At 57.2% G+C, this 10,707-nt stretch overlaps 1 protein-coding gene across 1 annotated transcript; it reads right to left on the reverse strand.

Annotated features, from left to right (window-relative positions):
• Positions 1-1,387: 1,387 nt before the first annotated feature.
• Positions 1,388-2,762, reverse strand: LRRC10B (leucine rich repeat containing 10B). The gene has a single exon (XM_004599338.3). The coding sequence runs from the start codon at positions 2,746-2,748 to the stop codon at positions 1,897-1,899; it is 852 nt and encodes a 283-aa protein (XP_004599395.1). The 5' UTR covers positions 2,749-2,762; the 3' UTR covers positions 1,388-1,896.
• Positions 2,763-10,707: the final 7,945 nt, after the last annotated feature.

Raw genomic sequence — 10,707 nt, forward strand, 5'->3', positions numbered from 1 at the left:
GGGTCAAGGTCACCGGGTCAACAGCAGGATCTGAACCCACACTCCTGCTGCTTCTGGCCTGGAAGCATTCCCTGTGCACGGTGATGGAAGTTACAGCTCACAACTCCTGCCACACCTGAGCGATCACCTGATGGCTTCGACTCTTCCCTCAGAACCTCGACAGGAGGAACCCTGGGAGGCAGGGGTCTGCAGCCAAACTCTGGACCCCTTTTCATGAAGGAGGAAACCCTCAGGGTTCTGGATATGCCACCTCCTTTTTCACTGTCCTTTGCAAACGAACTGCCTGCAGATCCATGCCCAGCCTCCTCCTTCACCGGGGACCCAGGGTGCCGACAGCCAAGCTCCTGGGCAGAGCCTGACCTTTTTGGCCCCATATGACATCAGCTTCTGTTGCCATGGTGATGGAGGGCGGACTCAATTTTCCCATGGGAGGAGGGCTTCTGAACTTGAGGTTCTGGCAGTTTTCTTGCTTGCTTTAAATCTTCCATTTCTTCAGCAGGGGGAGAAAGTAATGCCGAAACTTTAAAAAAGATGGATAGGAAGAGAGCCGCAGAATGAGAGGGAGGGAGACAAAGCATGGAGGCAGGTCAGCCCAGCTGAAAGGTGTTTCCAAGACAGACTGAAATGCGAGCCCTGGAGAAGGTCTGACAGCTAGACTGGGAGATGGGCAAGTGGGGAGCCCAGCCGTGGAGGGATGAGCAAGGAGAGCAGCCGGGGTGAAGGGCAGCCATCAGCAGCGGGTCACGGGGGAGGGTGGTGTGACGTGACACAGGGCATTGCACTCAGGCCTTACAAATAAACAGGCGTGTGGGAAACATACATTCTTCATCCGAGAAATATAATTTATGCTTACAGCCCATTTGTTTTTTCTTCCTGAAGAAAAGACGAGCAAGTGGGGCCCCTGTCCCGTCAGTGTCCCTGAGTGTCCTCACCTCACCTCTCCCCGGGGCCCCTTCCTCCCGTTATTGCTTGGATGGGGAAGCTCTGGCCCTGGGGACTGCAAAGCCAGGCCCCTCTCCTCACCCCCGGGGAGGCTGGCCCTGATGACGGAGCAGAGGCACACAGTGCCCATCCCGTGCCCCGCGCTGTGCCAGCCGCCCTGGCTGTGCCCATGTAAGGGAATGGAGAGTGCAGGCAGTGGGAGAGGTGCTGGGGCGGCGGCCTGGAGGACAGAGCCCCTCTCTCCCGGAGCAGGAAGCCCTGGAGGCACTGTGGCTTCTTTTCAAAGGTGACAGCTGGATGCTGGGGCTGTGGGGAGGGAAGGGGGAGGGAGCGCTGCCCGGCACACGCTGGCAGAGAACAACAGAAGGTCAGACAGGGCCCCTGCCTGCCTGGCTCCTCGGCAGCGAGTTTGGGCAGGAAGGTGGAGAGGTGAGGGCAACTGCCACCCCAGTTGCCCTCCTGTGTCTTGGACACAGGCCCCTACTCCAAGCTGCCTCTCCACCGCCCGGCCAGCTCCCACCCTGGAGTGGTTCTGTCTCACACAGGCACATGGCTCCCCTCTAGGAGGTAGCAGTCCCTGCACCAGGAAGGGTGGGCGCTGGAGATCCAATGTCAGGGTGGCGTCCAGACGCAGGGTGAGGCAAGGCGAGGATTTCAGGGACCCCCGTGACCCTGCCTCCAGAGCGGACTGGCCCTCTGCTGTGTGCCAGTGGCTCCATCGCCGACTGGAGGGCATACTACTTGTCCTGGCGGCTGTCCAGAAATGGGCCAGGGAGCCCGAGGCATCTGAAGATGGTCCCCAGAACTACCTGCGCCTATGTCTCCCTCAAAACGGCCCCCCGACCCCGTGGCTACCCCAAGGAGACTGCCAGGGCAGCCACCACCTCCGTCCCAGAGGCTCGCCTCCCAGGGCGGCGGTGGCCAAGCCCATCGATGGCCCAGGACGTCGATGGCTCAAGTGCCCAGTCCCCGCGCCGAGGCTTCCAGGGCCCGGGAGCTGGCGCCCCCTATGAGCAGGTCTTCTTCCTCCTCGTCCTCAAAGGCCCGCGCGGGGCGCCGGGGTGGCTGCCGAGGCGTGGGCTCGTCGCGCTCGGCCATGCGCTCGACGGCGCCCTCGCCCACCAGGAAGACGGTGTCGGCGACGCGCGGGGGCCCTGTGACCGGGTTGTGGTCGTAGGAGAAGACGCGCAGCGCACGCAGCGGGTGTAGGTCCGGAAAGCCGCCCAGACGGTTGCGGTCCAGGTCGAGGATGTGCAGGCGGCCCATGCGCAGGAGCGCGGGCGGGAACTCCTCGAAGCGGTTGCCGTAGAGCCAGAGGCCGCGCAGGCCCGTCATGCGTGGCAGCTCGGCGGGCAGCGCGCGCAGCCGGTTGTCGCCCATCTGCAGCGACTGCAGCGCCACTAGGCGCAGCAGCGGCCGCGGGAAGCGCCGCAGGTAGTTGCCCTCGATCCAGAGGCAGCGCAGGCTCTGCAGCTGCGCGAAGTCGGCGGGCAGCGCCAGCAGGCGGTTGCCGCCCAGGTAGAGGCGCGTGAGGCGCGGCAGGCGACACAGGCCGTCGGGCAGGCGCTCCAGCTTGTTGAAGTCGAGCGCCAGGATGCGCAGCTCGCGCAGTTCCTCGATCTCCTCCGGCAGCTCCCGCAGCCCCGTGCCGCTCACGTACAGCTTCTGCAGGCGGCTCAGCGAGCACACGGCGCTGGGCAGCCGCCGCAGCCGCCGCCCGCTCAGCTCCAGCTGCTGCTCGCCGCTGCGCAGCTGCTCCTCGGCGTCCGACGGCAGCTCGTCCGGCGTGGACTCGGCGATGCCCATGGTCACGGGCCCCGGCCGGGGCCGCCACCGTCGCCGCCGCCGCCCGGCATCGCCCCGCCCACGGCCGCCCCGACGGGGGCCGCGGCCGCGCCGGCTCCGGGGGGCCCCCCGCCCCGGCCTGCCCCCCGCGCGCCGGGAGCTGGTGGGGCGGGGAGGCGTGCGGGGCCTGGAGGAGGCGCCCGCTCGGGGGGCCCCGCCGCCGCGCGCCGCGCTCCGCCGCCCGCCCTCCGGCCTCCCCCGCTGCCTTCGCCCGAGGCCGACTGACTCCGGCTCCGGCGGACTCGCAGCTTAGCGACCCGTCGCCCTGGCAACCCCCGACGCGCGTGCGGCTGCCAATGAGGCGGAGGGAGGGCGGAGTGGGGCGGGACCAAGGCTCCTCCCTCTCGGGGTCCAGGCCCCCGCTGCCCGCCCATCCCTGTCCCCTGGAGCGAGCGCCACCAGCCCAGGGTTCCTGAGACCCGACGTCCGACGTGGTCTTCTGCAGCCACAGCAGTGTGCTTCCCAGGACGCTGGACCCGTAGCTCTGGAAGAATGGAGCCGGACAGCAGACCCACCAGAGCTGGGGAGTGGGCAGTGGACACAGTCCTGTGCGCCATTCGCGTCCAGCTGCGCTTATCGCTGTGGGTCGCTTAGGGATAGCAGCTGAGAGCTGAGTTACTTTCAGGCCCGTTGCACAGCTGAGGATTTGCGGGCACCGAGGGCTTGGCTCTGCCCCGCGGCTTTTCTCGATTACTCACAGCCGTGTCTCCTGCCACCTTCCAGCCACACCGCCCAAGAGGACTGGGGCTTGTGTGCTAGCCACGTCAGCTTCGTCCCAAGATTATGTGCTCGCACCCACAATCTCAGCCCTCTGTCCCTGCCTGTCCCCACCTTCCAAGCTGCTGTAAGAAACACTTGTCCCCCAGGCATTAAATGCTCTCAGCAGCCTGCAGGAAACAACCTCTTTAACTCGATCTTAAAGATGGGAGTGTGTCTGCCCCCAGTCCCCAGTCCCTCCTCCAGGCTGATGAGAGGGTGGGATCTGAGGCCAAGCGTGACTCCGGAACCTGTATTCTTGACCCTGCACCTGAAATTGCGTGTTCTGGGGACAGAGCCTCTGACCCTCCCTACAGAATTGCAGTAAGGCATGGGGGGGGGGGGGAAGCAACACAGAATGGTGCCCGCTCTGGGCCGCTCTCTCCCACCTGACCAGTGGCTAAAAACACCCTCCCTCTGACCCATGCCCAGGACATCCCCACTGTGGAGGGAGGGGAAGAGGCGGCAGAGAATAGGAGGTACCCAAAGATAGAGTGGTTACCAAAGTTAAGGATGAGAATCGCACCCCTGGGGATGTGCACCTGCTGGGGCAAACACTTCCCTGCCTTCTCCCCCACCCCGCCTGTTGGCATAGGAGGCAACAAAGTAGACATTCTGTGAAGAACATTTCCCCCTCAGAAAGCAGGAAGGCAAATGTTGGGTAGAGTGAAGTGCACGCCTAGCAAGTGTACAAAGCGACACACCCGTGTCACACACACCCACACACATCCCGTCAGTTTCACCAATCCTTGACTTTCATGAAAATCTTTAGCATGCACATTTTTTCCTGACCCTAGCCTCTTTTGCTCTAATATTAAATACAGAATTTTCAAAATTATTTTTATTGGAAAGTCAGATATACAGAGAGGAGAGACAGAGAGGAAGATCTTCCGTCCGATGGTTCACTCCCCAAGCATCTGCAATGGCCAGAGCTGAGCCCATCTAAAACCAGGAGTCCAGAGCCTCTTCCGGGTCTCCCACACGGCTGCAGGGTCCCAAGGCTTTGGATCGTCCTACTGCTTTCCCAGTGCACAGACAGGGAGCTGGATGGGAAGCAGGGCTGCTGGGATTAGAACTGATGCCCACATGGGATCCCAGCGCGTGCAAGGCGAGGACTTTAGCCACTAGGCTACCAGGTCGGGTGCTAAATATAGATTTTTTTTTTAATACAGGAAGGAACAAAAAACAGAACAATAGTGGCTGTGATGGGGAGGTGGTGTCTTGAAGCAAACAGCTGATGGAGGAGGGAGAGGACATGGAGGCGGGTGCTACCATGAGCCAGGGAGCCAGCCGTGAACCCACATCCTGGCAGAGACTGACACGGTGGGTTTCCTGGAAGTGGACCCAGGAGAGGGAGAATAGGAGCCAGTGTGGCTGAGGAACCCCCACCACAGCTTGGAGGGGCTTCAGGCTCCTCCCACACCCCACTTGAGCCTCTGTCAAACTGTTTCTTTGCCGAGGGAAGGATGTTCTTGAAGCCAGGAGGGGCAGGGGGTGGAAGGCAGCCAGGTGCCTGCATGAGATCAGGCTGAGCACCTGCCTGTCCCTGCCCCCACCCGCCCCCAGGAGTTGTGATCAAGGAACATTCGCTGTGGAGGAGGCAGCTCCGCAGCCCCCCTCGCCACATGCTCAGGCTGGCACTGCAGCACCAGCCTGGCCTGGCTTCCCAGGGCTGCGGCCCAGAGGACCAGCCCCCTTTTTCTTCTTCAGGCTTATTATTTTTTTTTTTCTTTTGCTCTCGGTAGCTCCTGTACCCTCACCTCCCATCGGGCCCTTCTCAGTGGGTATGGGTAAATGTGCCTGCGTTCCAGGCCCACGCAGGCTGACAGCGGGGCAATCATCCTGATGAATCACGCTGGCACTGTAGGCACCCGCTCCTTGTTGAGGCGTTCACTAATGAATGAGCCTCACCTCCAGCATGGGGCCCCTCAGCTTGTCCCTACTCCCTGGGAAGACAGGAAACTGAGACCTGTGGTGGGGGGCAAGAAGGGGGAGCAGGGCCAGGAGAGGGCTGTGACAGCCTCAGGTAGCAGCAGCCCCCCACAATACACACACTGCTAAAGTATTCCAAGGGCAGGTCCTCTGGCACCCGCCCCAAACTCTCCTGTTCAGCCCTGAGCCCCAGCTGTGGCACCTCTGAGGCTGATGTTTTTAAAAATATTTTGAAATGCAGGAAAATGGAACTCTGGGATTAATTTGCATGTGCCTGGGACCCAGCACCAACAGTATTTCACACTTTGCTCCCCCTCCCTGCCAGTAGCCAGTAATCTCATACCATCAAGTCCCCCCCACTCCCCGTCCCCCCCAGGAATCCTCTTCCCTCCTGGTGACCAAGAGCACTGGACGCTGAGACTTCAAGCAGTATTGAACACACCATTGGTTTTTAGCAAAGGTTTGAGCCTACCAGAGGCAACTGTGAAATGTCAGAGCACAGAGGGGGCTTAGCTGCCCTCGTAAGCTACAGCGAGGGGCTCACCCAGGAATGTGCACGAGTCCCTGCAGGTTCATGGTCTCTAGGATGCCAAGTCCTTCATCCAACAAAAAGGGCAAGGAAGTCCCACTCCCTTTACCTGTGCCAGGCATCGCTGGAGTCCTTGGCACTAGGAGCTACTGTCAATGTCATCACAGCAGACAAAAGGCCCTGCCTGTGTGGAGCGGATATGCTTGCAAGCAAGGATAGCCAACAAAACGTGTGCTTGTGAAGGGGTGACCAGGCTACAAGGTCAAATCCAGCTGAAGGAGAGAAGGAGGGCTGAAAAAGGGGTGGGAATGGGGGGATGCTTTTCAAACCCAGAAGCCTGGAGAAACTCATGGGTAAGGCGGAGTGGGGGCAAGGGCTACCTTGTACAGGTGCTTCTGACCATGGCCTTGGGGATGCTGTTGGGTGACAATCTGCCTGGAAGGCCAGGAAACAAGATGAGGTCAGAGGTGGACCATGAAGGACCTGTGGCTTTAAATCTGGGTGCAAGGTCACCAGGGATCTTTGGTCATATATTTCTCTACCTGCCCCCCGCCCCCCCAAAAAAGTGTTTATTATTGAACCATATTTATTACTTTAGTCCAGAGCGAATGTTTAGGCCTGATTTTTGTGTGTCTCCTGAAGGAGTCTTCTGTTGGGAGTGTGGTCCGTGATGTGGCCGTGTGGGAGCCAGGAAAAACGTACAACAGGCAGGGCTAATGGGGAGTCATCAGGTAACTGCCCTTAGACATTAAGGGAGCCCCCTAGCGTGTGAGCAGGTTTTCTTAAGTTATAAAAACAACAAGTGCAGCCCCTCTTCTCTCTCTGGTTTCCTGTGCTATCAGGTGATATAGGTGCCATCCACCATCTACCTTAGCCAACAGAAACCAATGTCATGGCCTTGAACCTCCAGCACCATAAGCTACATAAACCTCTTCTGTTTATAAGGTACCTTGCCTCCAGCATTTCATTACAAAACAAACCGATGCACAGAGATGAAGAGAAAAATCATCTTCCCAATCCAACAGGTCCCAGTGTCCAGCCAGCGATAGTATTTCTAGCTGGATCCGGTGAGATGATAGTGATCTTGCTACAGCATGAATATGTGTGCCACCTCACGTGCAGCTCCTCAGGGCTCCAGCCCGGCCCCCAGCCAAGGTCTCCTCTTGACGTTGCACTGACTATCAGCAGTTCTCATCTGAATCCACAGGGAAGGAGATGGTTCTGTTTTAGTTTTCTGGCCAGGAATAGCTTGATCCTGAAAGTCTCATGAGGAGGTAGGGCAAGGAATGAGGTCAACCACACACACACACACACACACACACACATTGTAATGGCAGAGAAAGGGAGAGGAGGGAATGGCACACATTTTAATAGAGTTGTTTGCAGCTGTAGGAAAGTGTGCATGTGTGTGTGTGTACCTGAGAGTATATACGCCTGTGTATGTGTGCCTAAGTGTATATATGCATTTGTGTGTACCCGAGTATGCACATGCATGTTGTTTGTGCAGCTCTTGTCTCTCTTGATTGGCTCCCCCCTGAGGGTAGCAATCAGAAGCAAAGCCAAGATTTTGTGCACAAACCCACTTTGGTGCGATGTCCAGGTTTTTCCCACTGAAAGTTATTGATTCTCAGCTTGGAGGGATTAGGGGAAGCAACCAATGTTCAGCCCCATCCTGCAAACAGCAAGAAGTCCAGGAGTACCTAGTTGGTGAACCCCATGTTGCTGGAAAGGACCAAAGTGGCCAGGAGCCAACCATGTTGTTTCACAGCCCAGGCCCCAGAACTCACTCTGTCTAACCGATAGTGGTATGGGAAGTAGTAATCCTGAAAACAAGGCAAGCCTAGAAACCCCACAACAGGGACAGGCGGACAGGATTAAAGAGGCCTGCAAGTCCAGCGTTAGCTCAGGTCTGCGGCCTGGGCCCAGGGTTTGCCTGACAGCACATTCCAGGCAGCATCTGCCCCAGCCTCGGTCCAGAGGCCTGCAGTGAGTAGACAACCCCACCTGGCTGGTCAGCTCTGCCCTCCTTGAAACCTGAGCCCAGGTGCCCTGGAGATCACAGTTGCTGAAACACTAGCTCTGCAGCTTACCTGTCTGAAAGCTGAGAGCCTTCCGCTGTCCCGCCATCCACCCACCCAGTGACCTCAGAGCTGCAACAGAGGAGGGTGAACGGCTGTGAGGTGACAGAGAAGCCAAGCTGAGGTCCCAGGCCACATCTGGAGGCTGATGGAGTTACTGTGGAGCACCACATTGCAAACTAGGCCCCAGGTATTGGGAGGCTCTCCTCATACGAAAAGGTCCCCATGGTCTTGGCCACAGCCGCCCTTGAGTCAACACATTTGGGAACTACGGCCATGTATAAGGCAAAGCTACTGCTCCCAGCATACAGACCCAGCTCTCAGCCACGACTGCCCAGGACTCACCTTGCCCGGTCCCCTCCTGGCACCTGGATGGTTTTCTCCCTCGTCATCCAGGGTATTCGGTACCTTTGCTTTTCCCAGGCAGATGGGCTAGAACCGTGGGATGAGTCCTGGGCTGATGGATGCAGGCAGAAAGTGAAACGCCCATCTTCCACGCTCTCTCATGATAATAAAGGTGGGAAGGACCTCGGATCCGTGAGTCAGCAGGTGGAGATGACCACCTGCCCCACGTCAGAGGTGAGAAGGATGAGCAATGAATGTCTAACTCGCTGAGCTGTCTAGACTTGAGACCTGACCTGACCGTTCCTATCAGTGTCTCAAATTCATCTTTCAAGTGAATGAAAGTCAATAACCAACATGTTTAAATTAATTAATATTTATGTATTTACTTGAAAGGCAGAAAGAGAGAGGGATCTTCTGTCTGCTGGTTCATTTCCCAAATGCCTACAACAGCCAGGTCTGGTCAGATCACAGCCAGGAGCCCAGTACTGCACCCAGGTAACCCATGTGTCTGGCAGGGGCCCGCACACCTGAGCCATCACCTGCTACCTCTCATAAATACACATTAGCAGGAAGCTGGATTGGAAGCAGCGACTCAACCCCAAGCACTCTGATGTAGCACGCAGGTGTCCCAAGTGGCTTAACCCCCTGTACCACCACCATTGCCTCTGCATAAGCATTTGTAAGAGGATTACATCAAGCTATTTGCTTGATTATGGAACTGTTTGCCCCTTCTTTACATATTGTGCCTGGGGCAAAGAGTCTGCCCCCCTCACCCTGGTCCCAGCTCTGGGCTAGGCAGAACCAGGCCCACTCCGGGGAATCCTGAGAAGGCAATTTGGGAGCTGAGTGCTGTCAGTGTGAGATGCTGACGGCTTCCCTGCAGGCTGCCTGCTCACGCCCATTCCCTCCACTCTGGCTTGGTTGGCTTCCTCCGTTAGCTGCTCTCCAAGGGAAACCCAGAACAAAGACTCCAATCCTCTGCTTCGAGTTTTGCGAAAGAGGCTTTGAAAACCAGAGCTGAGACTGCAGCCCTACAAGAGCTGGATTTTGAAAGAGAAATGCTTTTTGTAACTCCAAAAGCTTGGTTTTGAACTTGAAGAGCAGAGAGCTGATGCCATAAGCCCTGGAGAGAGGAGGGATGCGTCATCAGAGAAGCAAAGATGCCACCCAAAGGAGATAAAGGTTCAACCAGCAGGTGGGAAAAGAAGCGGTTAAGTGCAGCACCCCCAAAGCACAATGCTGCCCCTGTTTTTGAGGTGGCATGAGAGAAGACCCACGAGGGTTTGGGGGTATCTTAGCAGATGTGGCCTGAGGAGGCAACAGGTCTCCCACAAGTCCCTCTGCTTGCAAAGGAAAGACCTCCATGAAGTGCAAATTGAGGTGAGCAAGCTCCTCCCTTGAACTCTTACACATGCGAGCCCCAAGGGGAACATCTAGAAGTTTCTGCACCTCGAAGACATGTGCAGGTATGTCATAGGTGGCTGAGTGGGTGGCAACCAGAGGTCAGAATGTCGCAGATACAAGGTGGACACAGGTGCAGATGGCTACAGCTCGTGGACATCCCACACCTCTGGGGAAGGGGAGTCAGCAACAAACTCCGTGGGGTACACAGCTTCCTGGGAGGAGGAATTGGCAGGCAGGAGAGCAGGATTCCTGACCTCGTGGGATGTGGGCATTTTGCAGGGCAGAGGTTATGTTCAAAGAAGCTCAAGTTGGACTGAGAGTGACTATGAAGAACCTGGATGTTTTCTGCCTGTTGAGATTCTGCCTTAATGACTTGGCTGGGGGGCTGTGTGAACTCCAGGCCTGATAGCCTACATGACACCCAGCAGGACACCTGGCAGGTCCATAGGCAGACCACTCCTCAGGAAGGAGGTACCTAGTGTTAGATAAGATCCACCGCCCTATAGCTCATCGATTTGTACTTTTGAAAGTTGCTTGTTTCAAACCCACCAATAGAAGCCTGCTAAATCATGACTGTATAATTAATAGCCTAAAATGTATAAAAACTGGGGGGCTTGGGCTCTCTCTCTCTCTTCTCTCTCTCTCTGGCACCCGCGCTCACTTTTTGCCTTTCCTGCGGATCCTGCAGCGGCTGGGCTGGGGGAGGTGGCTGGGAGACCTTAGTTAACCTGAATAAACCACCTTTATGCTTTAGCTCCGACTTCAGACTTGATGATTATCTGTTAAGACAGAGTGACAGAGGAGAGAGAGAGAAAGATGAATCTCCCACCAAGTCCACTCCCCAAATGTCTGCAATAACCAGAGTTCAGCCAGGTC

This window comes from Ochotona princeps, chromosome 4 (genome assembly GCF_030435755.1).
Source record: "Ochotona princeps isolate mOchPri1 chromosome 4, mOchPri1.hap1, whole genome shotgun sequence".
Lineage (NCBI taxonomy): Eukaryota > Metazoa > Chordata > Mammalia > Lagomorpha > Ochotonidae > Ochotona > Ochotona princeps.